Source organism: Lepidochelys olivacea (genome assembly GCF_965140295.1).
Source record: "Lepidochelys olivacea isolate rLepOli2 genome assembly, chromosome: 8".
In the NCBI taxonomy this organism is placed as follows: Eukaryota; Metazoa; Chordata; order Testudines; family Cheloniidae; genus Lepidochelys; species Lepidochelys olivacea.
This window is the reverse complement of record NC_140418.1, coordinates 41665808-41693129: the sequence shown is the minus strand read 5'-3', so window position 1 is coordinate 41693129 and position 27322 is coordinate 41665808. Positions and strand designations below refer to the sequence as shown.

General features: G+C 46.5%; 1 protein-coding gene and 1 long non-coding RNA gene across 7 annotated transcripts in view; one reads left to right on the top strand and one right to left on the bottom strand.

The window, feature by feature from the left end:
* Positions 1–27322, bottom strand: part of ATF6 (activating transcription factor 6) — a 419899-nt gene that overhangs the window by 225730 nt on the left and 166847 nt on the right. For 4 of the 5 annotated variants that reach the window (XM_084636803.1, XM_084636800.1, XM_084636802.1 and 1 more), the window contains exons 13-14: positions 22614–22678; positions 11288–11402 (exon numbers count right to left, since the gene is read on the bottom strand). In XM_084636803.1, the coding sequence (XP_084492929.1) occupies positions 11288–11402; positions 22614–22678 (180 nt within the window). The remainder of the gene's footprint in view (positions 1–11287; positions 11403–22613; positions 22679–27322) is intronic. The other variant, XM_084636801.1, reaches the window with a different exon arrangement.
* The window catches only part of LOC311525055, a 35986-nt gene that overhangs the window by 6463 nt on the left and 2201 nt on the right, over positions 1–27322 (top strand). For both annotated transcript variants that reach the window (XR_014712666.1, XR_014712667.1), the window contains 2 exons: positions 21851–21890; positions 22675–22781. This is a non-coding gene — a long non-coding RNA (uncharacterized lncRNA). The remainder of the gene's footprint in view (positions 1–21850; positions 21891–22674; positions 22782–27322) is intronic.

Genomic DNA, 27322 nt, shown 5'->3' with positions numbered 1-27322 from the left:
GACACACAGATCGGTGTCACGAGCGGGAGCTCTGGTGTGACCTGGAGCAGTGCCGCAAGTCGGACCGGTGCTGTGATTGTGTGAGAGGGGTCGTGATTCTATCAGCGGTGCAGAGGGATGGAGCATCGCCGGTTTGCTTCGAGACAGTGCCACTTGATGTGGTACCAGAGGCTTGCTGCGAAGAGTGGGTGACCTTGGCACTGTCATGGCTAGCTCCAGAGGGGTGGGCCTCTGGGATGGAGAGCTGCTCCTCCCTTGCTTCCGATGCTGCTTCTGCACCGTGGAGTGGGAGCACAGCCAGGTCGATCCTGCCGGTTTCGGTGCTGGGGAGTTGCGGTGCCATGAGTTTCTGCCAGAGTCCTTCCGCTGTGCCGCTTCCACCACTGTCACCGGCGCCAGGTCTTGCCGTGCTGCTGGAGGCTGTGGTCTTAGTGCCACCTCCATAAGGAGCTGCTTGAGGTGAAAGTCTCGCTCCTTTTTAGTTCTGGGGCGAAACCCCTTACAAATCCTGTACCTGTTGGCTTGGTGAGCCTCCCCCAGACACTTTAGACAAGTGTCGTGGGGGTCACCCATTGGCATGGGCTTGCTGCAGGACTTGCAGGGCTTGAACCCCTGGGACTTGGGCATGTAAGCCCTCCCAAGGAAAAGCGGTTGGGATAGAGGGTAAACCCCCCAGCCCAACTGCTAACTAACTAATAAGTACAGAGAACAATAAACAAACGAAGCTAGGGAAACGTGGCAGAACTTGCTGAGCAAGACGCTACAGTTCCAACGACTGTCACTGCTGGTAAGAAGGAACTGAGGAGGCGCTGGGTCGGCATGGTCATATATTGAGCGCCATGAAGGCGCCACTCCAGGCAGGGGGCTCCACAGCTGACCTGATGGGTGCTGCTAGGGGAAAAACTTTCTGACGACTGTGCACACGGCATGTGCACACCCAACTGGAATCAATATGAGCAATCACTCGAAGAATTCCTACTTCTCCACCCCAGGAACTGGCTTTCTGCTACTGCATCCAACTGTAAGCATTTTAAGGTGTTGCTTAGAACCAGATTACGCAAGCAAGGCCACTCTCCCCATACCAGCCTGTTATGGCCACAGCCAGCAGCACACCTCAGGCTGGCTCTCCCTTGGCAGAGAAACATGGCAGCTGTTGGCAAAGCACTCTGCAAGGAACCCTTGTTTCTGAACTTGCTCCCTAACTTGCTCCACAGTAGCTGAACTCTTCTGAGCTTTCAGGCGTGCTGCAAAGACCTAGACTCTATGTCAGCATCTGGGGAGATGACAGCATGGGTTTGGGTGTGAAGGGTACTGGGGTGAGTATGTGAAGGGCACTAGTGTAAAGGGCACTGGGAAAAGCCCACTGTGTGTAGGCTTTGTTATGCTGCTGGATGGTTATTCTCATCAGGATTATTATTATATGAGATACCTACAGCTGAGGATAGGAGTCTCAAAAATTCAAAATAGAATAAAATGAATGAGTTAATGGAGTATTTCTTAAGAAACAATCAGCAATGATATTGACATCAGCATTGTTGGGCTTCACAGTTCAAACCTCTAACAGCCATCATTTCAGGGCACTTGTAGATGCAGAAATAAGCAGCACTGCACTGATTCCTATTTATTACATATTCAAAGGAGTTCTTTGCAAGCCAGGCTCCAAATACTAACCATGATGTACCCCAGACAGCAGTGACATTTGAACCGAACGTGTATGAGCACCAATAAAAAATATGAGCAAGACTGTGTGGGAGTCAGGGCTTCTGGGGTCTATTCCCAGCTCTATCACTGGCTTGGGCACATTACATTGTCTCTTGATTCCTTTGTTTCCCCTTCCATGCTTTGTCTGCCTTGTCTATTTCAACTGTAAGCTCCTTGGCATAGGGACAGTCTTATACTCTGTCTGTGCACTGCTTGGAACAATGGGGCTTGGATCTCAGTTGGGGCCTCTAGCGGTTTGTCTACATTGGCTATTGAACACCTGTGGCTGGCCGAGGTGAGCTGACTGGCTTGTGCGGCTCAGGCTGTACAACTGTGGGGGTGTAGATGTTTGGGCTCGGGCTGGATCCTGAGGTGGGAGGGTACCAGAGCTTGGGCTGCAGCCTGAGCCCAAACTGCAATTTTGGACTGCAAAGTCTACACTGCAATTAAACAGCCCCACGAGCCTGAGTCAGCTGACTCCGGCCTGCTGTGGGTGTTTAATTGCTGGTTAGACATACCCTAGGTTGTTCTGTAATACTCTACTAATACTGTATTATACTAATAGTGCCTTTTCCCATTAGCCACTGTCACTACGAAACCGCCTAGATTGAAGCAAACACTTCTCAGGGCCCTGGCACATTGTAATGCTGTGGCTGATGCCGACTAAGAGGCAGGCTAGAGTCCACATGTGCATGTGTGGTCAGGTAGCTGGGGGTTTCAATTGATATCAGAGGCCTCCAGGACAATGGTCTGAGCTCTTGCAGGGGTCAGTAGCTGGATGATTCAATGGGGCCAGGTCAGCGGATTAGGGAGACAAGGTTGGCAAGGTAGGGTGAGGCAGGGCAGTGGGGCAGGGTTGGGAGAAGCAGGGTCAGATGGGGCAGGGTGTGGTGGGGTGGAGTGGCGAAGCAAGGTCAGGCATGCTGGGTGGGGTAGCAGGGCAGGGGCAGATGAGGCAGTGTCGGGCGGGGCCACATAGGCCATCGTGGGGCAGAGGGGCATGGTCAGGTAGGGCAGTAGGCAATGGCCTGTTGCTCAGACAACTTCCTCTTCCTGTTGGGGTCTTTATAGAGTCCAGGTACTCAATCAGAATGCTGTCCAGCCAATTACGGGTCTGTGGCATGACTGCAGTGTGGCTATAGGCCTTTAGCACTACTTCTGTTGGTTAGGGGGTGATTCAGTGTGGCATGGAGACTAAGGATGCCATCTAGGGACCCAGAAGGGTTGGGTTCAATATTGGAGTCCTGACAGTACCTCCTCCCTTGGGACTGAGCTTATCTGGGCAGGCCCTGTGGAAGGTCCTGACTTTTTCAGGAGTGTGCACATACTGGGCTCGTTCCCAGGACAGCTCCTCTGGCCTGTACCCTTCCCAGTTGATGAGGTACCATATCTTCCTCTTCCTGTCTAGGATCAGGACAGGAGGTTGGTTTCATTTGGAAAAGAGATTGTCAGAGAAGAGTTTAAGGGAGGAGACATGGAACACAGGGCTCATCTTAAAGGAGGGGGGAAGTTGAAGTTTGAAAGTTACTGGGATGATTTGCCTGTGAATCTCATACAGTCTTAGGAATAGGTGGTCCAGGTTACGTATGGGTCTGCCTGTCTTGAGATTTTTAGCCAACAGCCATCTTTTGTCCTACACCAATGTAGGGCCCTCCTGCTGGTGATGGTCAACATGATGTTTGTATGCCATCTTAGCCCCATCTAGGTTTTGTTTGAACTCTTCCTGTGTTTGATGGATTTGATGAAGCAGATCTGAGACTGTGGGAACTGTAGGCAGTTTGGGGTGGAAATAGCCATGGAAACCAGAATTTGCAAAGAAAAACAGGCTTATGTTGGTCGAGGCATGGTCTTGTTGTAAGTGAATTCCACGTGTGGAATCAGTGAGGCCCAGTCATTTTGGTGATAGTTTGTGAAGCATCACAAGTATTGTTCTAATACTTGGTTTACACTTTATGATTGGATGTCAGTTTGTGGATGGGATGTAGCTGATGCATGGAGACACATCTATAGTAGGCAGAACACCACATGTCAAAATCAAGACATGAACTGGGAACCCCACTGTAAGGTGATGTGGTCTGGGAGGCCATGGAGGCAGAAAATGTGTGTGATGAAGAGACAAGAACTATCCTTGGTAGCAGGAAGATGTGCACAGGGAATGAAGTGCACCATCTTTGTCAGTTGATCCCTATTGACAGTATGGTATGGCATCCCTCAGAATCTGGCCGCATTTAATGCATGGAAATCTATTGTCATTCTGTAAGTGACCCTGTCCGCCTTAAGGACTGGCCATACAGGTGAATTTGCTGATACTTTGCATAGGCGCAAGCACCCCTTGTTCCAAGAGACAATCTATAGTATTTTTAATGCCTTCCTCTGCTGCAATTTATATTACCTTTGAGGAGGGGGATCTTTTCCCTCAATCAAAACTTCAGCATCTATTTTTCCCACCAATACACACTCCCCATGAGTTATAATTTTAATTTCTCCACAGAGTTCATTGAAATGTTCTCTGACAAAGCCAAGCCTCTGTACCAATTATTAAAGAAAAACAGGATTTGGGAATGGGGACCAGACCAACAGACTGCCCTGGCCACCTTGAAACAAGGTTTGGCTAATGCTCCTGCCCTGCCTTATCCTGACTCTGCCCTTTGTGATTCAACTGGCCTCCTCAGAGACAAGCGTCCAAGCTACTCTCAACCAAAGACAATGTGACAAGCTTAGAGCCCCATTGCCTGGTGGCTTGGAGCTCCGGGGCCTCCCACTGACTGACAGCGCCAGCCCTGCCACCCCAGGGAAGGGAAAATGTCAATGAGGTCTCTGAAAGTCACGGAATCTGTGACTTCTATGACAAAATCGTATCCCTTACTGATGACTTAAAGAAGAGAAGTGTACTGATCCTCCAGAGGGAATAGTTTCAGAAAAAAATATTTTTCCAATACCTAATACACAATGAAATGTGAAACCTCGCTGAGAAGGAGTGTGGGACAGTGATCCCTAATGAAGAAGGGAAAGGACACTTCCCAGGCTGAGTTCCTGGTAACTACACCCCAGGGCATGTGTAGGAATTTTTCCTTTTCATTTACAAAGGGATCTGTGTAGTTCATCTAAGTGGCAAAGAGTTTGCCTCTGGGGAAATAATTTCACTAGTTCAGGTTTACCCTAAAAAAGCAATAAATGGGAGATGCACAAAACAGCTACATTAGCAAGCTTACAGCGGCACAGCTGTACCAATGCAGATGCACTACTATAAGGTTGCTCATGTAGCCACTCTATAATGACAGGAGAGAGCTCTCCCGTCAACATAATTAAACCAACTTCAACGAGGTGATAGCTATATTGGTGGGAGAGCAACTCCCGCCGACATAGTGCTGTCAGAATGGAAGTCAGTGATTCTTTCTAATCATTATCTGCCAGTCTGTACAATCTAAACAGAATACATGAACTGGCTAGTGTATTCAGGTAGGCCCATGACAAGCAACTGCAGAAGATGAAGAGCCTGACAAATACAATTTTGCTCTTTGTTATGAAGTTGCTTGGGAAAGTTTCATAATTAACCACCCCACACAAAGCTATTTCAAGTCTCATTCTAACTATATTTGTGGTATTAGGGATTGCTGAAAGAACAGACTCATTTGCCAAGCATTTAATAACAAAATTCCAACCCTGTGACACAAGCCAAGAAACTAAGCATTATTCAACATAAAACCCTCAATTCCAGTAAGAGTGTCACTATTTGATTGTGCCTGAGATTTTTACAGACACAACACTTCACACGTTAACCGAAAGTACTGTAGAGAGGCCCAGTGAAGTAAGGGATGTATTCAGAGATCAATCACACATTCTCATGGACATACAGTGAAGAGGAATTTTTGAGGCTGGGAAAAATAAGGTTTTAAAAATAATCAGTTACCCAACATGTCTTTTGATAATGTATCTCTTTAAAGAGCCTTTTAGGAAAGGCTGAATATTTGGTGTCAGGACCAAGTGCTCAATGATTTGCAGTAGCGAGTCCTTATGGATCCTCTAATCCAGTGGTTCTCAATGCCGGTCTGCCGCTTGTTCAGGGAAAGCCCCTGGCGCGCCAGACCGGTTTGTTTACCTGCCACGTCCGCAGGTTCGGCCGATCGCGGCTCCCACTGGCCGTGGTTCACTGCTCCAGGCCAATGGGGGCTGCGGAAAGGGTGGCCAGCATGTCCCTTGGCCCGCACTGCTTCCCGCAGCCCCCATTGGCCCAGAGCAGCGAACCGCGCCAGTGGGAGCCGTGATCGGCTGAACCTCCAGACGCGGCAGGTAAACAAACCAGTTGCTTGTTCACACCATTCCAAAGCACTTGTAGGGTTTAGTGCAAAGAGGTGCATGGACAATATAGACACTCCTGGGTGCCTTTAATAATAGCCTCGGTACAGATGTGTGCTACATATGCTTTCTACATACTTTTAGCTCACGTCTTCATGTTTAATGTTACCTGTGTTTGGCTGTCATAGAATATCAGGGTTGGAAGGGACTTCAGGAGATCATCCAAAGCACTTGTAAGGTTTAGTGCAATGAGGTGCACGAACAATATAGACACTCCTGGATGCCCTTAATAATAGCCTCGGTATAAATGTGTGCTACATATGCTTTCTACATACTTTAAGCATACGTCTTCTAATTTAATGTTACCTGTGTTTGGCTATCATAGAAACACAGAATATCAGGGTTGGAAGGGACCTCAGGAGGTCATCTAGTCCAACCCCCTGCTCAAAGCAGGACCAATCCCCAACTAAATCATCCCAGACAGGGCTTTGTCAAGCCTGACCTTAAAAACTTCGAAGGAAGGAGATTCCACCACCTCCCTAGGTAACGCATTGCAGTGTTTCACCACCCTCCTAGTGAAACAGTGTTTCCTAATATCCAACCTAGACCTCCCCCACTGAAACTTGAGACCATTGCTCCTTGTTCTGTCATCTGCCACCACTGAGAACAGTCTAGATCCATCCTCTTTGGAACTCCCTTTTAGGTAGTTGAAAGCAGCTATCAAATCCCCCCTCATTCTTCTCTTCTGCAGACTAAATAATCCTAGTTCCCTCAGCCTCTCCTCATAAGTCATGTGCTCCAGCCCCCTAATCATTTTTATTGCCCTCCGCTGTACTCTTTCCAATTTTTCCACATCCTTCTTACAGTGTGGGGCCCAAAACAGGACACAGTACTCCAGATGAGGCCTCATCAATGCCAAAGAGGGGAATGATCACGTCACTCAATCTGCTGGCAGTGCTCCTACTTATACAGCCCAATATGCCATTAGCCTTCTTGGCAACAAGGGCACACTGTTGACTCACATCCAGCTTCTCATCCACTGTAACCTCAAGGTTCTTTTCTGCAGAACTGCTGTTTCGCCACTCTGTCCCTAGTCTGTAGCAGTGCATGGGATTCTCCTGTCCTAAGTGCAGGACTCTGCACTTGTCCTTCTTGAACCTCATCAGATTTCTTTTGGCCCAATCCTCTAATTTGTTTAGGGCCCTCTGTATCCTATCCCTACCCTCCAGCGTATCTACTTCTCCTCCCAGTTTAGTGTCATCTGCAAACTTGCTGAGGGTGCAATCCACGCCATCTTCCAGATCATTAATGAAGATATTGAACAAAACCGGCCCCAGGACCCACCCTTGGGACACTCCACTTGCTACCGGCTGCCAACTAGACATGAAGCCATTGATCACTACCCGTTGAGCCCGACAATCTAGCCAGCTTTCTATCCACCTTATAGTCCATTCATCCAGCCCATACTTCTTTAACTTGCTGGCAAGAATACTGTGGGAGACCGTGTCAAAAACTTTGCTAAAGTCAAGGAATAACACATCCACTGCTTTCCCCTTATCCACAGAGCCAGTTATCTTGTCATAGAAGGCAATTAGATTAGTCAGGCATGACTTGCCCTTGGTGAATCCATGTTGACTGTTCCTGATCACTTTCCTCTCCTCTAAGTGCTTCAGAATTGATTCCTTGAGGACCTACTCCATCATTTTTCCAGGGACTAAGGTGAGGCTGAATGGACTGTAGTTCCCCAGATCCTCCTTCTTCACTTTTTTAAAGATGGGCACTACATTAGCCTTTTTCCAGTCATCCGGGACCTCCCCCGATCGCCATGAGATTTCAAGATAATGGCCAATGGCTCTGCAATCACATCCACCAACTCCTTTAGCACTCTCAGATGCAGTGCATCCGACCCCATGGACTTGTGCTCATCCAGATTTTCTAAATAGTCCCAAACCACTTCTTTCTTCACAGATGGCTGGTCACCTCCTCCCCATGCTGCGCTGCCCAGTGCAGCAGTCTGGGAGCTGACCTTGTTCGTGAAGACAGAGGCAAAAAAAACATTGAGTACATTAGCTTTTTCCACATCCTCTGTCACTAGGTTGCCTCCCTCATTCAGTAAGGGGCCCTCACTTTCCTTGACTTTCTTCTTGTTGCTAACATACCTGAAGAAACCCTTCTTATTACTCTTAACATCTCTTGCTAGCTGCACCTCCAGGTGTGATTTGGCCTTCCTGATTTCACTCCTGCAGGCTAGAGCAATATTTTTATACTCTTCTTATTGGTCATTTGTCCAATATTCCACTTCTTGTAAGCTTCTTTTTTGTGTTTAGGATCAGCATGAATTTCACTGTTAAGCCAAGCTGGTCGCCTGCCATATTTACTATTCTTTCTACACATCGGGATGGTTTGTCCCTGTAACCTCAATAAGGATTCTTTAAAATACAGCCAGCTCTCCTGGACACCTATCCCTCTCATGTTATTCTCCCAGGGGATCCTGCCCATCAGTTCCCTGAGGTTGTCAAAGTCTGCTTTTCTGAAGTCCAGGGTCCGTATTCTGCTGCTCTCCTTTCTACCCTGTGTCAGGATCCTGAACTCAACCATCTCATGTTCACTGCCTCCCAGTTCCCATCCACTTTTGTTTCCCCTACTAATTCTTCCCGGTTTGTGACCAGCAGGTCAAGAAGAGCTCTGCCCCTAGTTGGTTCCTCCAGTACTTGCACCAGGAAATTGTCCCCTACACTTTCCAAAAACATCCTGGATTGTCTGTGCACCGCTGTATTGCTCTCCCAGCAGATATCAGGGTGATTGAAGTCTTCCATGAGAACCAGGGCCCGTGATCTAGTAACTTACGTTAGTTGCTGGAAAAAAGCCTCATCCACCTCACCCCCCTGGTCCGGTGATCTGGAGCAGATTCCCACCACGACATCACCCTTGTTGCTCACGCTTCTAAACTTAATCCAGAGACACTCAGGTTTTTCTGCAGTTTCATAGTGGAGCTCTGAGCAGTCATACTGCTCTCTTACATACAATGCAACTCCCCCACCTTTTCTGCCCTGCCTGTTCTTCCTGAACAGTTTATATCCACCCATGACAGTGCTCCAGTGATGTGAGTTATCCCACCAAGTCTCTGTTATTCCAATCACATCATAATTCCTTGACTGTGCCAAGACTTCCAGTTCTCCCTGCTTGTTTCCCAGGCTTTTTGCATTTGTGTACAGGTACTTGAGATAGCATGTTTTTTGTCCTGCTTTCTTAGTACGAGGCAGGAGCCCTCCCTTTTTGCGTTCTCCTCGTGCTTCCTCCCGGTATCCCACGTCCCCACTTACCTCAGGGCTTTGGCCTCCTTCCCCCGGTGAACCTAGTTTAAAGCCCTCCTCACTAGGTTAGCCAGCCTGCTTGCGAAGATACTCTTCCCTGCTTTGTTAGGTGGAGCCTGTCTCTGCCTAGCACTCCTCCTTCTTGGAACACCATCCCATGGTCAAAGAATCTAAAGCCTTCTCTCTGATACCACCTACGTAGCCATTCGTTGACTTCCACGATTCGACGGTCTCTACCCAGGCCTTTTCCTTCCACGGGGAGGATGGACAAGAACACCACTTGTGCCTCAAACTCCTTTATCCTTCTTCCCAGAGCCTCGTAGTCTGCAGTGATCCACTCAAGGTCATTCTTGGCAGTATCATTGGTGCCCACGTGGAGAAGCAGGAAGGGGTAGCGATCCGAGGGCTTGAATAAAGATGTTAAACAAAACCGGCCCCAGGACCGATCCCTGGGGCACTCTACTTGATACTGGCTGCCAACTAGACATCGAACCGTTGATCACTACCTGTTGAGCCCGACAATCTAGCCAGTTTTCTATCCACCTTATAGTCCATTCATCCAATCCATACTTTTTTAACTTGCGGTCAAGAATACTGTGGGAGACCATATTAAAAGCTTTGCTAAAGTCAAGATATATCACATCCACCAGTTTCCCCATATCCACAGAAGAGCATAGCTGTCCCCCAGAAAGCCTGTGAAGTAGCAAAGGTCATATTCAGCCCGATGAGAACTGTGTGAAAAGCTTTTACCGAAACCTGAGTAAATACTAAGGACTGCCATTGTTGCTTTACCTACTCCTTGAGGGATATGGATCTCTAGCTGGGAAGCCTTGAACTAGTGGTTACTATAAATGAATCTGCAATCTGATTTTTAACAACACTGATCAGTTACTGGCCTTTCAGTAACAATAGCCCCATTAGAAACTCAGAAATGGTACCTTTTGAGTTTACTTACAAGAGTAGTTATTCCCCTACCACCTGATAACGTCCATCACCAGCTGGAATACAGAGCAATCAGTCTGCTCACAAATGTATGGCTCTTTAAGAAAGACTGATGCTTAAGTAAACTGATCCCAGCGTGAGTCAGGGGCTGGATCAACGTTAAGCCATGGTGCAATCCTGTTCTAGAGCACTCCGGATTTAAACTACATTCCATGGATTTACTGGTAGTCATCAAAAGAGAGAAAACCTTATCCTTTGGGCTAAGTTTGCAACCAAGATTTATTCAGTAATAGTCATAGACAAAAAAAAAAATTGTAGCCAATATTTAAGACAGAAAAAAAAATCCATCCTTTGCTTTATCCAAAAACCACTAAAACAATGCTGCAGTTTTCACAAGACCCATAGAAAGCTTGGGGTTCCAAATGAGTGTGCCACCCTACAACCTTCCTGAAAAGGTCTAAACTATGGAAATACACCATCATTTCAGCCACGCAAGACTAGCTGTACCCCGAGTATGACACCTTGAGAACAACTAGAAGCTGTGAAACAACCATATCCATCCATCACATAGGTTCATCTCATTAGTGACCACTCCATAATTGCTACACACATCGCCTCAAATCCCATGAAAGACACTTCCATTCAGTAATGACACTTGGAGATTAAGTGAAGCTTCCACATGAATTAGGAGCTAGAGTAATCAAAACAGTTTAGAAAACATCTGTAAAGAAGGGAGTAACCAGGAAAAAAAACAAGCTTTGTATCTTTGAAACTTCTTGTGTGATTCATCCCAGACTTTCCAGACAACTTCTACCCTGGAATGAATTGTGGCATATACAATTTCTGGTAGATTGGTTTTTTTCCCAGTAAAACAAGGGATTTTTGAAAAAAATCAGACTTAAAAAGGTAAACTAGCTTCAACTTCAGCTGTGGACTAGCACTCCTCCCCTAACTCAAGGACCAAACGCTGAACCATCATGACCTTTACCACCACCCCATTTACCAGTTCAATAATGAATGTGTGTTGCACTTACCCTACGAAAAGATACCACGTAGAATGTATCCCTCCTTCTGTGAATAGCTTCAAAGAAGTCTTGGTAATTTCTCGGAGAGGCATAATACACCTGCAACTCATTCCCTGAGTTCCTGCTGAAATAGAGAGGGGAGATACCATCTTTACCTGCTTTACCATCTTTACCTGCTTTAAATAGAGAGGGGAGATACTTAAGTGAGATACCATCTTTAAGGGCCAGATTTTCAAAGAGCTCAGCATGCAGCAGCTCCAGTTGTCTTCTGGTTCTTGTGTGATACAGATTATGAACACATGGGCATATAATAAGGGCTGCTGGATGACAATCTCTTTTGAAAATCTAGCATTAAGAACATTTATATGAACATTAGGTAAGAGTAAACCAGAGGCAGGAATAAGAACAGAATTTAGGAATCCTAGCTACTACTCTTCTGCAAGTCTAGATTTAAGTATTATCACGGGTCTGGGGATAAGAGTTCTCTTCAGCACGTTTAAAATATTCTGGGCAAAAATACCTGCTTGCCTGACTCTCACAGAATTGCCTCACTGCTCTCGTAGGACAGTGAGAAATTCCCATGACATGTTGCTACCAAAATTTTTCCCTAATAGGTATTTTAAGAAGTAAATATGTTCTCTAATTTGAGGGACTGATTTATACAATTCATTGGATTTCAGCGTAATTTAACTTTCAAGAAGTTCTACTTTAGTGGCATACCATCTGCTTGCAGTATTTGCTGTGGTAATACCATAGCACATTGGCACAAAGCAGTACTGCGCTCTATCAGCAGATACCATTGACTTGGATTTTCAGATGATGGCCTTGCTTTTACTGACCCAGTTTAAAATGCAGTGGAAGCAATGGGTTAGTCTGGTTTTATATTTCTGAAGCGTACTACTTATGCAGCTCAGGGCACAAACACATGACAAAGTGCCCTCTCTGCTGCGGTACTGTATGGCACCACCTCCTGCTGCTAGCAACGGCTAGTACTGTTGCTGCGGTGGCAGCACTACAATTGCTAGCCTAGCAGGATCCCAGCCTGTCAGAGGGCTGGCTGAAGATTCGGAGATAAGAAAGTGCTGTGGCCTTAACATATTAAATCCATGGTGTGGAGGTTAATTTCCCAGGCAGGGTATGGTGGTTTTTTTAAACAAACCTCTAGAAATATTATTTTTGATAGTGGGGGAAGGATGGGCTGGCACAGGAGCTAGGAGCAAGAAGTGGCAGCGTTTTAAAGTATAAAGTGGGTGGTCCCCCCTTTCAATCGGAATGAAGGTGTAAGCAAATAATAATAATTAATATCAAATAGCAATAAGCAGCGGGCACAATAGGACCATGACACTAACACTGAGACATAGTATCAGTCTTACCATATAAAAGACATCACAAACATATTATACAATAAAACACATTGAAAAGAGAAAATATATTCCTCAAAAGAAACAGGTTCAGCAGTTCCTCACAAAACATACTATATCTAGATCAGAAATAGAATAAACACTCTTCAAACTCTGGACCAAGCTCTTCATTAGCCTCTGATCCAAAACCCAGTAGAATCCGTGGGACCTTTCCAACGCTCTGCTGGTAGAGGTTTTCCATGGAACCATGCTAGTACAGATGTCAGATTCTAAGTAACCCCAGTGGATTAACCCCCTGCCTTTCAGCATTTAAGTGTGCACAGTGAGGGCTGCTGAACAAGAGCAAAGGAAAGTCAAAAGAAGTCTGGAGATAGAGGCAACACTACCCATTGCTATAGTAATAGATTACCATATTACTGAAAAGCACCTTATTACATTGTATATCCAAATGCCAAGCACCTTGGAATTTTCAGAACCTGCACATTACTTTTACTGAATCAGACCTTACATTGAAAGGAAAGCAGCATTTCTTTTTAATGGCTAAAATGTGCTCAGTTATCACAGGCCACCACCACTATAGAAGGTGATTATATTTATGATAAATCCATGCCATGAAGGGATGAGGACTCTGATACATTGGTGTATGTACTGACTGCACAAATACACCTTTTACTAGCATGTAGTAGAGGAAGAGGGGGAAAATCCATAAAGCCCTTTATTATCTGATATCCTTTCCCCTGTGTATTTGCTTATAGATCCTCATCAAGTCACCTCTTAACCTTCTCTTGAACAAGCTGAAAAGACTGAGTTTTTTCAGTCTCTCACTGTAAGACAAGTTTTCCAGACTTGGAATCATCATTGTGGCTCTTCTCTGAATCCCTTCCAATTTGGCAACTTCCTTTTTAAAGTGGGAACGGAGTATGCCACTACTCCTCTCACCAGTGTTCTGTACAGAAGTATAAATCATTGCTTTCTCCTGCTTGATATTCCTTCGGCCATGCATCCTTTGATCATGTTAGTCATTTCAGCCACAGCATCACAGGGAGAGCTCACATTCACGTAGTTCCCAGACTGTACGGTCCTTTTCAGTCACTGCTTTCCATATGAATTCCTTTGGAGTAGAGGGCAGCCATGCCCATGACTGAGAGTGACAGAGACCAGCATTACCCCTGATAGCAGACACGAAGGAACCTGCAATGAAAGTTCCTGATCTGGATAGGCAGGGAAGCCATATGACCATCCCACATACAAGGCTTCCATGGTTCCATGCCAGGAGTATCCAGGATTTTCCATGCATCTGTAGAGAGACTTTAGATATATTACAGTTCCCCACAGGCTGTGCCTCCTGGGCTATATGAATACAATAGAGCAGAGCAAGGGAAATCTCTCATCTTCTCTCTTATTGTCCTGTCTGGAACACATGCTTTATTTCAGTATGACTTAGTGCATCCAGTTGTTGGAGGCTTGGGAGAGAAAAGAAACCTGCTCTTTGGGATCTTATCAATTCCAGGACACAGACACTTCTCCTTCCCCGGACATCTCCTGGAGGGGTTAGGACCAAGGTAAAAGGCAGCTTGGCAGTGTCTACACCTAGTCAAGGTCTCCACAGAAAAGGCATGGATTTCTTGGTCCACTCACTACCATGCACAAAGGCAGAGCTGCCTCCTGAACAACACTCCTGGATGAGGATCTTAGAGCATCCAAGGAAGCTCCAATATATAAGAGGCTGCCAGGGTGATCTTATGCAGTACAGACTTGACTCATTATTAGGTTCATTCTCATCATTTGTCTAAGCCAGATGGCCTTCTGTGGGTCTCGGAAAAGATGTATACTTGAAGGACGATAGTTAAAGCTTCATACATTTTTTGAGGGATGCCTAAATACGCCTATTGGTTTGGTGTTCAGGAAAATAGTAGGCCTGTGTCTACTGTGTAAGGAATTTGGAGAGTCTTATTTATCTTCAGGGAAACGACAGAACTTGGGAGCCTGTTTTTCAGAATATCTGTCTGTAGCTGGTTCTTCCCATTCAGATTGATCCTGCTTTCAAATAAGGAATGCAAAGGAAAGAACATAGCTTTCTTAGTCTCATTTTGAGCCTTCCCCCACCCAAAGGTCCATCCTCCATTCTGACCTTTCTTGTTCTCCTTCGTCTGCTGGGCTTGGAGTCCCAGTGTAATAGAGACCCTTTTAAACATCACCTCCAAGAATTCAAGAGGGACTAGTCTATTGGGTCTCATTCCTCCATCTCTTCCTTGGGAGTTATGTTGGGGTGCCCCTTTAAGGGACAGTCTGGTGCTTACAGCCAAAATAGGTTGGGTGCAATCAAGGAGCCCTCTCTGGGGCTAGGCTATATGAACAGAACATGGAAGCTGAGTGAGGGAGAGAAGGGACCTGAAGTCATGCTGGCTGCTATGGGTTGCAGAACACCTTGGACTCCAGATCGCTAGCCTGTTAACACAACAGTGGCCTCACCGCCTCCTTGACTGAACCTCTGAGCTTCAGCCCTCCTGCTTCACCCATGAGCTCTGTTCAGCAAGTCCAACTAAGACTCCTTTTCTTGAGACTTGTCCACTCTTCAGGAATTAATGCACCTCAGCAAGTATTCGCAGTGACTCAAACAACACTGTCAAACAGTAGCCTGTATTAGTCCACTAGAACACAGCACAGGATGCCCATTGGTTAGCACAGAGAAATGAAGGCTAAAGCATAGTCCATTCTGGTCAGCTCAGAGCCCAGCCACACTGTAGTGAACTCATGTTCAGGCTTTGTGTGTGTTTCTCTTCATATCATCGTCTTAGTTCCCAAGTGGGAGCCCCTCCAGCTTCCTCCAGAATCCAACACTTATCCCCCACCTCACACCTTCCAGTCCTTTGTTCTCAAGCTGGGGTCTATGCTCAGCTTCCCTGCTGAGAGGTGGGAAAAATCCCGTCCTCACTGGGTCACCGGTTGCTAGGTGTCAATGTCCTGGTGATTGGGTTTTCCACTGTCTTCTCAGAATGGCCTCGGTCGGTCCTTTTTAATGACCCATTTTGGCTCAGACACCAAGGTGACACACATGCATGTATATCTCTCAGCCTGCCCTGAGAGCAAGCTTATTCCTTTTTCCCCACTGCGTAGTCATGCAAAATATCAGCAAAACCGAGGCACACACAGACTTCATAAAAATATTACAGAAAATTCCCACTTTGTCATATCTTTTCCTCCTTTGACAGCAAACCAAGCAGGGTCACTTTACCCAGTGACCTGAGGAAGTTCAAACCCACAATTGTTATCCACAGATGACCCGGCATATTTCTCATCACCTTGGTAGCTGTTCTACCAGGCACTTTCATGATTCTTACAGCAAGTTTCTAATCAGTCAAACTTACTGTTTCCAATACACCGTTCAGAGCAGTTTCATATCTTCCCTTTCAAAAATTCTGTCACATAATTCGCTCTCTGAGCCTGAACTGCTGGCTGCTTTCTTGGCTGCACAGAGTATGTGTCTGTCTCTCTATCCCGGGCAAACCTTACTTCATCAATTCTTAGATATTATGCCCTGTTTTCGACAAATGTTGCATCTCAGGTCTTTACAATCCCTTAGCAGGGGCTACTGGGGTCAGCTGCTCCCCCCACTGTGGGTGTACCTGAATCCTACTTCTCGGGTACCTCTACTGGTTCCCTATCCTGGGACAGATGCTTAGACCAGTCCCCATTGGGTCTCTTTTCATACTCAGACCAACTGTCCATCTGCCAACCAGCTTGTATTACATAGCTCCTTAGGCTTCCTGTCCACTAACTACATTTTAAGCTCATGGGAACACATCTGAGAGTTTTCCAACCTCACCAGCATTGAATCATAAAATCATAGAAGAGACCTCAGGAGGTCATCTAGTCCAACCACCTGCTCAAAGCAGGACCAACTCCAACTAAATAATCCTAGCCAGGGTTTTGTCAAGGATTTATACAAATCCTCCACCTGCACCCTTATCCCATTTGTGAAGATATACTCCCATCAGCATGGTGGCTTCCATATATGTCACACAGTAAGTCCTTTGCACACCCTGAAACACTTTCTTATAACCATCAGGTGTTAATGCAAACTTAAGCAGTAACACCTTTTTGAACTGTTCATAGTCTCCATCAACTATGCCTATCTGGCTGTATGCCTCTATAGCTTTGGGACTAAGTAAGGGAGTCAACCAGGTTGTAAACCTTCTCAAAGTGTGTAGCGGCAGTCAAAAAAGCAAACGGGATGTTAGGAATCATTAAAAAAGGGATAGAGAATAAGACGGAGAATATCTTATTGCCCTTATATAAATCCATCGTACGCTCACATCTTGAATACTGAGTACAGATGTGGTCCCCTCATCTCAAAAAAGATAAACTGGCATTAGAAAAGGTTCAGAAAAGGGCAACTAAAATGATTAGGGGGTTGGAACGGGTCCCATATGAGGAGAGATTAAAGAGGCTTGGACTTTTCAGCTTGGAAAAGAGGAGACTAAGGGGGGATATGATAGAGGTATATAAAATCATGAGTGGTGTGGAGAAAGTGAATAAGGAAAAGTAGTTCACTTGTTCCCATAATATAAGAACTAGGGGCTACCAAATGCAATTAATGGGTAGCAGGTTTAAAACAAATAAAAGGAAGTTCTTCTTCACTCAGCACACAGTCAACTTGTGGAACTCCTTGCCTGAGGAGGTTGTGAAGGCTAGGACTATAACAGGCTTTAAAAGAGAACTGGATAAATTCCTGGAGGTTAAGTTTTAACCTATTAATGGCTATTAGCCAGGATGGGTAAGGAATGGTGTCTTTAGCCTCTGTTTGTCAGAGAGTGGAGATGGCTGGCAGGAGAGATATTATTTGATCATTACTTGTTAGGTTCTCTCCCTCTGGGGAACCTGGCATTGGCCACTGTCGGTAGACAGGATACTGGGCTGGATGGACCTTTGGTCTGACCCAGTATGGCCATTCTTGTGTTCTTATCTATATCTCCGCCTGCCTCCTCAAATTGGGGCAACAATTTGGTGTCTAGACTCCCTGAAGAACTGGCATCCTGGGGTCTTTCACCACTTACCCCTCTATGGGACCCCTTGCTCCTCAGCTTCTCCATCTCCAGGTCATGCTTTCATTACTTTGCCTGATGTTTTCACCATTCTTCATGTTTTTGCTGCCTCTCACAATCTGCTAGTTCGTTTGCTCTTAGCTCCAACTCCCACTACTTCTAATCTATTCAAAGGCAACTGTGTTGTGATGATACCATACTAGTTGGGGAACCAGGTCTTGAGGATGCCCTGCTGCTGCCTGTGTCACTCTCCGATTCTCTGGGAACCCTGCCTGTGCCTGGAAACTTCTTCTTGGTCTGATCCTTCTCCAGCTGTGCAATAAGCTGCGCCTTGTTGAACTTCCCAACACTTAACCCTCCCTCCTTGCATGGGTTTCTGATGACCTTCTCACAGTGGTTATTATACACCATTTTCTTGATGTTTCCTTTGATTAACCTTGTTTCTACTGCTGCAAGTCACTTATTGCAAAATACTATGGGTTGATTCAGCATCCCACTTCTCCCATCAACTGTCATAGATTCACAGCATAAGGACTACACCCCCAGCTTTGGGGCAGCATCATTTGAGAAAGGTGAGTAGATGAGGAAGTAATACCAATTAATATATCTTCCTTCTTGCCTGATGAGGTGGAAATGCCACCTCCTTCTTCCTATGCAAATGACTTCAGGCAGTTTCAAACTTAGTTTTCTTTCCCGCACTGGGTAGCAATACAAAATATATTTGTATTGTATATTTGTGAAACTGAGGCACACATAGGGTGTCAAATATATTACAGAAAAATCCCACTTCATCACAGTATTACACTCACATTATTATATTATATATATATATTATATTATATTATTACATTATTAAGTTATCACAAAGTTAAGTTCACTCTTGCCCACTTATATCTACAGTGATACTTCCTATAATATCTTCCAAAGCTAAACACAGCATTTGGCACTATCAAATATAAACCCTGTCAAAATCAAGATACATGAGTATTTCCTTCAGAAATGGGAACTATACAAAAATGAGAAAGTTAGTTAAAAAGTTAGCGGGTAGAGGCAAAAAGAAGACGGTAGAGGCAAAAAGGCACCTTTAAAAATTGGAAGTTAAATCCCACTTAAAATAGAAAATAGAAGGCAGGCCAAGAAAGAATTTGAAGAGCAGCTAGCCAAAGACTCAAAAACTAATAGCAAAGAAATTTAAGTATGTAAGAAGCAGGAAGCCTGCCAAACAATCAGTGGGTCACTGGATGGTCGAGGTGCTAAAGGAGCACTCAAGGAAAAGAAGGCCATTGCAGAGAAGCTAAATGAATTCTTTGCATCGGTCTTTACTGCAGAGGATGTGAGGGAGATTCCCACACCTGAGCCATTCTTTTTAGGTGACAGACACATCTGAGGAACTCTCTCAGATTGAGACTTTGGAAAAAAACCAAATAAGGAAGTTTTATTTACTCTGTCACATAACAAGAACCAGGGGTCACCCAATGAATTTAGTAGCCAGCAGATTTTAAACAAACATAAGGAAGTACTTCTTCACACAACAATCTGTGGTACTCATTGCCTGGGGATGTTGTGAAAGCCAAAAGCACAACGGGTTTAAAAAAAAAATTAGATAAGCTCATGAAGGCTATTAGCCAAGATGGTCAGGGACGCAACCTCATTCCTGGGTTTCCCTAGCTTCTGACTTCAAGAAGCTGGGGGTGGACAACAAGAGGATGAATCCAGCTTCTCGTCCACTGTAACTCCTAGGTCCTTTTCTGCAGAACTGCTGCCGAGCCATTCGGTCCCTAGTCTGTAGCGGTGCATGGGATTCTTCCATCCTAAGTGCAGGACTCTGCACTTGTCCTTCTTGAACCTCATCAGATCTCTTTTGGCTCAATCCTCTAATTTGTCTAGGGCCCTCTGTATCCTATCCCTACCCTCCAGCGTATCTACCTCTCCTCCCAGTTTAGTGTCATCTGCAAACTTGCTGATGGTGCAATTCACACCATCCTCGCAATTCACACCATCCTCCAGATCATTAATGAAGATATTGAACAAAACTGGCCCCAGGACTCACCCTTGGGGCACTCCGCTTGATACCGGCTGCCAACTAGAAATGGAGCCATTGAGCCTGACAATCTAGCCAGCTTTCTATCCACCTTATCGTCCGTTCATCCAGCACATACTTCTTTAACTTGCTGGCAAGAATACTGTGGGAGACCGTGTCAAAAGCTTTGCTAAAGTCAAGGAACAACACGTTCACTGCTTTCCCCTCATCCACAGAGCCAGATATCTCGTCATAGAAGGCAATTAGATTAGTCAGGCATGACTTGCCCTTGGTGAATCCATGCTGACTGTTTCTGATCACTTTCCTCTCCTCTAAGTGCTTCAGAATTGATTCCTTGAGGACCTGCTCCATGATTTTTCCAGGCACTGCGGTGAGGATGACTGGCCTGTAGTTCCCAGGATCCTCCTTCTTCCCTTTTTTAAAGATGGGCACTACATTAGCCTTTTTCCAGTCGTCCGGGACCTCCCCCGATCGCCAGGAGTTTTCAAAGATAATGGCCAATGGCTCTGCAATCACATCCGCCAGCTACTTTAGCACTCTCGGATGCAGCGCATCCGGCCCTATGGACTTGTGCTCATCCAGATTTTCTAAATAGTCCCAAACCACTTCTTTCTTCACAGATGGCTGGCCACCTCCTCCCCATGCTGCGCTGCCCAGTGCAGCAGTCTGGGAGCTGACCTTGTTCGTGAAGACAGAGGCAAAAAAAACATTGAGTACATTAGCTTTTTCCACATCCTCTGTCACTAGGTTGCCTCCCTCATTCAGTAAGGGGCCCACACTTTCCTTGACTTTCTTCTTGTTGCTAACATACCTGAAGAAACCCTTCTTGTTACTCTTAACATCTCTTGCTAGCTGCACCTCCAGGTGTGATTTGGCCTTCCTGATTTCACTCCTGCAGGCCAGAGCAATATTTTTATACTCTTCCCTGGTCATTTGTCTAATCTTCCACTTCTTGTAAGCTTCTTTTTTGTGTTTAGGATCAGCAAGAATTTCACTGTTAATCCAAGCTGGTCGCCTGCAATATTTACTATTCTTTCTACACATCGGGATGGTTTGTCCCTGTAACCTCAATAAGGATTCTTTAAAATACAGCCAGCTCTCCTGGACTCCTTTCCCTCTCATGTTATTCTCCCAGGGGATCCTGCCCATCAGTTCCCTGAGGTTGTCAAAGTCTGCTTTTCTGAAGTCCAGGGTCTGTATTCTGCTGCTCTCCTTTCTTCTCTGTGTCAGGATCCTGAACTCGACCATCTCATGATCACTGCCTCCCAAGTTCCTGTCCACTTTTGCTTCCCCTACTAATTCTTCCCGGTTTGTGAGCAGCAGGTCAAGAAGAGCTCTGCCCCCAGTTGGTTCCTCCAGCACTTGCACCAGGAAATTGTCCCCTACACTTTCCATGTGCCATGGTACCAGAAAAAGAAGCTAACAAGCTGATTGGTGAAGATTAGACTTGGGTGCTTTTAACTTGTAATCAGGTCTACTGTAAATATAGGTAGTTTGGGGGCCTATTTAGGGAGCACACCTTCTGTGTAAGGTGAACTGTGAGAAACACCTGTCCAGAAGGATCGGTAATATAGTAACCCTTTCTTTCCTATAGTGCACTGTTGTTTGCTTTTAGCAACAAAATTGGCTAAGTTTGCTTATTTGGCCTCTTGAACATTTTTCATAACAAAACACAGGTGTAGTCGGTCAATTGGCTATACTTTTAATCAATAAGCCTGATATGAGTTCTAGAGACTTTGCCTGCTCAGACTCAAGACTCTGAGATAAGGGCCTTATTAATTGGGTGAAGCTGCTCCTTCCCTGACCTAAGGAAAAGGGAGAAAGCCTGCCTGCTTCCTACAATCAGAAACTCCGCTGGCTGGATTTGGTTTGGAGGCCTTCTTAAAAAGGACAAAAAGAAAAGGAGTACTTGTGGCACCTTAGAGACTAACCAATTTATTTGAGCATGAGCTTTCGTGAGCTACAGCTCACTTCATCGGTAGCTCACGAAAGCTCATGCTCAAATAAATTGGTTAGTCTCTAAGGTGCCACAAGTACTCCTTTTCTTTTTGCGAATACAGACTAACACGGCTGTTACTCTGAAACCTGTTAAAAAGGACACATTTTCTTTTTTTTTTTTTTGCAGTGTTGTAGCCGTATTGGTCCCAGGATATTAGAGAGACAAGGTTGGTGAGTTACTATCTTTTTGGTCCAATAAAACATGTTTTCTTTTTGTCAGTTTGGTTTTGGTCTCACAGTTTGGATCCTGTAAAGGAGAAGACATTGAAAACTCCCCTTCTTCCAAAGGTGAGTGGGCAGGGAAGATCAGTAGGAGATAACAGAGCTATTTGTCTGTTTTAGGTTTTTTTGGCCCTAGCATAGAAGCCTTCTCTCTTGTGTTGAGAGTCCCTTGAATGCTCTCAAGGAGAAGAAACCCTTCCCTTACTGGAGCTACTACACTTTGTAGCCTTCTTGAGCACTTGAATATTCTCGGAGAGCCCTCCAGGCATCTTCCTAGCTTAGGGCCTGGATTGATGAATGGACTTCTCACCGAGACCGGCCCTATGCTTTTTTCTGAAGGTTCTCTATTCTTAGGAGGGGACTCAGTGGAGCGAGAGGAGAACTCAGAGTCATTGATAGAAACTCTAGAGGAAAAGGAGAAAGTAGAGCCATAACATGAGGGTCTCTCCAACTTAAAACGCCCCAGAGAGTGAACAGAAAGATTCAAATACACTAGTTTAATAAGGGTCAGTAGTTTTGCCAATAGATGTAGAGGGAGTCTGAGGCAAATTATGAGAGCCAGATGGGGTATTCAGAGGTGGGTGAGAGAACAGGTAAGTGTAAGGTAATAACCAAACAGAATATCTAAATACCACTAATCCAGATGGACAGGATTTGTCCTACCTTACCTGATGCTGGGGTCTGTGTTTGGCATGGCCATCAGCTGAGAATCTGTTTTCTCCCCTGTAGAGCTCTGAAAAGGGAAAAATAAATCACATCACACAAAAGGGAAATCAACAAACAGGCTCACTGAATTCAACACTACACTGTACATGAAACCAGGTCACCAACAAATGGTGAGTATGGATTACCTTGCAGCATAAATCTGAGACAGGTGATCACAGATTCAAGTCCAACAGCAGGGTTTATGTCCAAGTCTGACAATAAGGCTATAAATTACTTAGGAGGAAGGGGAGGAAAATGGCTGTTTCAATTTAAGAGGTGCCATTTTGGGAAGAACAGTTGGTAAGCCCACTGCTTTCTGTCAGTCGCAGGTGGCTATCCACGGTAAAACGTAAAGCTCAAGGGAATTTTAACAAATATAGTGAATAAAGCATGACACCCTGACTAACGTTCCCTCGCCTCATAAAACAGATACTAATGTTGAAGGTCTGTGTGCAAGCTACTGTGAACACATGACCGCTGCAGTGTTCCCTAGCAGCTACTCCATTAGCAGTATCTAATTAGATGCCTCAAGAATGAAAGACCCTGTATAGGAGCCAAAAACGTTTCCACTGCAGAATGGTTTAACTGCTTCAAAAATAGCCAACACAACATTCTAATTGAAAATAACACTATACAAAAATCAATATGGTACCTATTAAATGGATCAAATACTACTAACTGATAGAGCTCAGGGCCGCCGGAGCCACATGCTGCCCAGGCCACAGAAAAGTTGCCAGGACTGCCGCAGGCCTTCTACCCTGACAACTTGGGGAGAGCCCTTTACAGACCCAGGTACAACCCGAGGGGGAGCTGGGAAGTGGCCCAGGGACAGCTGACCCTAGTCTGGCTGCAGCACCACCTGAGCTTATGTCAGCATGTTGTGGTCAGAATCCCCGCTGACCCCGTGGCAGACCACTCTTCCACTATTAGGGCCCTGGGCAAGGACGCAGTGGAGTGGGTGTGCCTGCGTCCCCCCTGCCACCCCTAACTCTGGGGTGGTAGTCTCCCCCTCTCTCGGGCAAGAGGCCAGAGCTTGTCGGCCATCCACAAGAGACAGACTGCCTGAACCCATTGCTGCTCGACCCTGAACACAGGCCTGATTCATAGACCTGCATTGCCCCACCCTGACTGAGGGCGCAGGGCTACCTAACTGCAGTTGCTCAGCCCTGACCACAGGCCCAAGCTATAGACTCATTACCCTGTCCTGACTAAGGGCCTGGGCTACCCTGACTGTGTCTGTTGCTCACCCCCCTGAACACAGACCGAAGCTATAGATTCTTGTTGCCCCACTAATTCCCCATGGTAGGTGACACACTGAGACATAGTGAGGCAGTGTGGCCTCCCATGGACCCGGAGAGGGAGGAACCCCGCCGCTAAGCCATTACAAGCTGGTGTAAACTGATGTGGACACATTGTCTTAAACGGAGCTATGCCAATTGTCACCACCTTAGGATCTGGCCCTTCATTATTACTACTGAAACATCAGTGAGTTGGGGTGTTTCCAGAGGGGTCCTGTTTGAATTGGTTCTCAACCCTATGCTGCTCAATATTCTTATCAATACTCTGGAATAAAGAATAAACTTATTGCTGATAAAGTTCGCAGATGACACAAAGCTTGGTGAGGTGATAAATAATGACAGCAACAGGGCACTGAGATAGTGTGACCTTGATTGCTTGGTAAGCCAGGCCCAATCAAACAAAACATGTTTTGCCACAGCCAAATGCAAGGTCACACACGTAGGAACGAGGAAAAGACGGTAACCTTTCGTAACTGTTGTTCAAGATGTGTTGCTCATCTACATTCCATTGTAGGTGTGTATGCTCGCCACATGCAGCAGAACCAGAAGTTTTTCCCTCAGTGGTATCCATAGGGGACCAGCTCTGGCACCCTCTGGAGTGGCGCACATATGTGCTGGTATAAGGGGCACTGCCAGCCCCCTCCTCTTCAGTTCCTTCTTGACGGAACTCTGACAGAGGGGAAGGAGGGTGGGTCATGGAATGGACATGAGCAACACATCTCGAAGAACAACAGTTATGAAAGGTAGCCGACTTTTCTTCTTCAAGTGCTTGCTCATGTCCATTCCATTGTAGCTGACTCCCAAGCAGTACCTATGGAAGCACGTAGGAGTTCATGGACACGGCTCTGCCAAAGCCAGCATCATCTTGGGCCTGCTGGGTGATGGCATAGTGCAGGGGTGGCCAACCTGAGCCTGAAAAGGAGCCAGAATTTACCAATGTACTTTGCCACAGAGCCACAGTAATATGTCAGCAGCCCCCTATCAGCTTCCCCACTCCCCCCGCTCCCAGTACCTCCCACCCACCGGCAGCCCTGGTGCTCAGCACCTCCCGCTCCATCCCCACACCTCCCAGTCAACTGTTTCGTGGCATGCAGGAGGCTCTGGGGGGGAGAGGGAGGAGCAATGGCACGGCAGGCTCAGGGGAGGGCATGGGAAGGGGTGGAGCGGGGGCAGGGCCCGTGGCAGAGCCAGGAGTTGAGCAGTGAGCACCTCCCGGCACATTGGAAAGTTGGCGCCTGTAGCTCCAGCTCTGGAGTCGGTGCCTAAACAAGGAGCCGCATATTAACTTCTGAAGAGCCGCATGTGGCTCCGGATCCACAGGTTGGCCACCCCTGGCATAGTGCGTCGTGAACGTGTGTACCAGTGACCACGTCATGGCTCTACAGATGTCCTGGATAGCCCTTGGGGAATGAGCCTTCACTATCTTGTAGCAAGTACGGATGAAGATGGTGATCCAAGCCAAAATCCTCTAAGAAGACACTGGGAGGTCCTTCATCCTGTCAGCCGCTGCAATGAAGAGTTGAGTAGATCTGTGGAAGGGCTTGGTGCGCTCCAGGTAGAAAGCATGGCATGCCTGACGTCTAGGGTGTACAGACGCCTCTCCTCGTTGGATGTGTGAGGCTTTGGACAGAACACAGAGAGGAAGATATCCTGGTTGACATGGAATTGCAACACCACTTTCGGCAGGAAGGCCGGATGGGGATGCAGTTGGACCTTATCCTTATAGAACACCGTGTACAGGGGCTCTGACGTGAGGGCTTTAATCTCAGAGACTCACCTCACCATGGTAGTAGCTAGAAGGAATGCAACTTTCCATGACAGGTGTGAAAGGGAGCAGGAAGCGAGAAGTTTGAAGGGAGGGCCAGTGAGTCTGGAGAGGACTAGGTTGAGATCCCACTGGGGAATTGGGTCCCAAATCAGCGGAAAAAGTCTTTCAAGGCCTTTCAGGAACTGAACATTACCTTGTGTGAGAATATAGCTCTACCCCGGGACATGAGGGTGGAAGGCTGATATGGCTGCTAAGGCTGATATGGCCTTGATCAATGAACATAAAAGGCCCTGGTGCTTTAAGTGAAGCAGGTAATCTAGGATGGATTGTAGAGACGACTGGATCGGAGAGATATTCCGCTCCAATGCCCATCAGGAGAAGCACTTCCACTTTGCCAGGTACATCGCCCTGGTAGAGGGCTTTCTGCTCTCCAAGAGGACCTGCTGCACCTGACTAGAGCAGGCTTGTTCCTCGGGCTTCAGGCACTCAGCAACCACACTGTGAGGTAGAGAGAGGCAAGGTTTGGGTAATTGTCCGTGATCCTGAGAGAGCAGGTCCAGGCAGCTGGGAAGTGTCCACAGGGCTCCCACTGCTAATCCATGAGCATGCTGAACCAATGCTGGTGCAGCCAAACTGCGATCATAATGACTTGTGCCTTGTCCCTCTTGATCTTCAGTGGGACTAGTGGGAAGGCATACATCAGGTTGCCTGACCACAACAGGACGAAGGCATTGGATAGTAAGCCATTGTCAAGACCTTGCAGAGAGCATAACTGGTGACATTTTCTGTTTTGTCTGGTGGTGAACAGGTCCACTGTGGGAGTTCCCCACTTCTGGAAGAGCATCCTAACGACCTCCGAGTGGAGGGACCACTCATGGTGAGAGAAAAAGGACCTGCTGAGGCAATCCGCCAGCATGTTCCTGATGCCGGGGAGGTGTGAGACTTCCAGGCGGATAGCATGTGGGATAGAAGTCCCACAGCCGATGGGCTTCCAGACAAAGGGCCAATGATTGAGCTCCTCCCTGTCTGCTGACATAGAACATGGAGGCTGTGTTGTCTGTCAACACCTGCACTACACAACTGGACAGATGGGGAAGGAACAGCCAGGCGGATGGGCCTGAGCTCTCTGACGTTTATGCGCAGTGACAGCTCCTCTCGAGACCATAGCTCCTGAGTTTTGAGTGTACCAAGGTGCGCTCCTCAACCAAGGTCAGAGGTATCCAAAATCAGGGACATTGTGGGCCATGGATTCACAAACAGCACACCTTCCAACACCGGATTCGGGTTGGACCACCACCACAGGGAGGTGAGTACCCGTGGCGGGATCATGAGAAGTTTGTCCAGGTGATGTCTGGCCGGGGAGTAGACCGATGCCAGCCACATCTGGAGAGGTCGGAGGTGAAGTCTCATGTGCTGGACAATGTAAGTGTATGCAACCATGTGCCCTAGTAGCCTGAGGCAGTCTCGGGCTGTGGTAAGTGGGTGGGCAGTGACCTGGGTTATCAGATCTGACATTGCCCTGAACCAGGCCTCTGGCAGGAATGCTCGGGTTCAGCTAGAGTCGAGTACCGTTCCGATAAATTCTGTCCTCTGCATTGGTACCAAT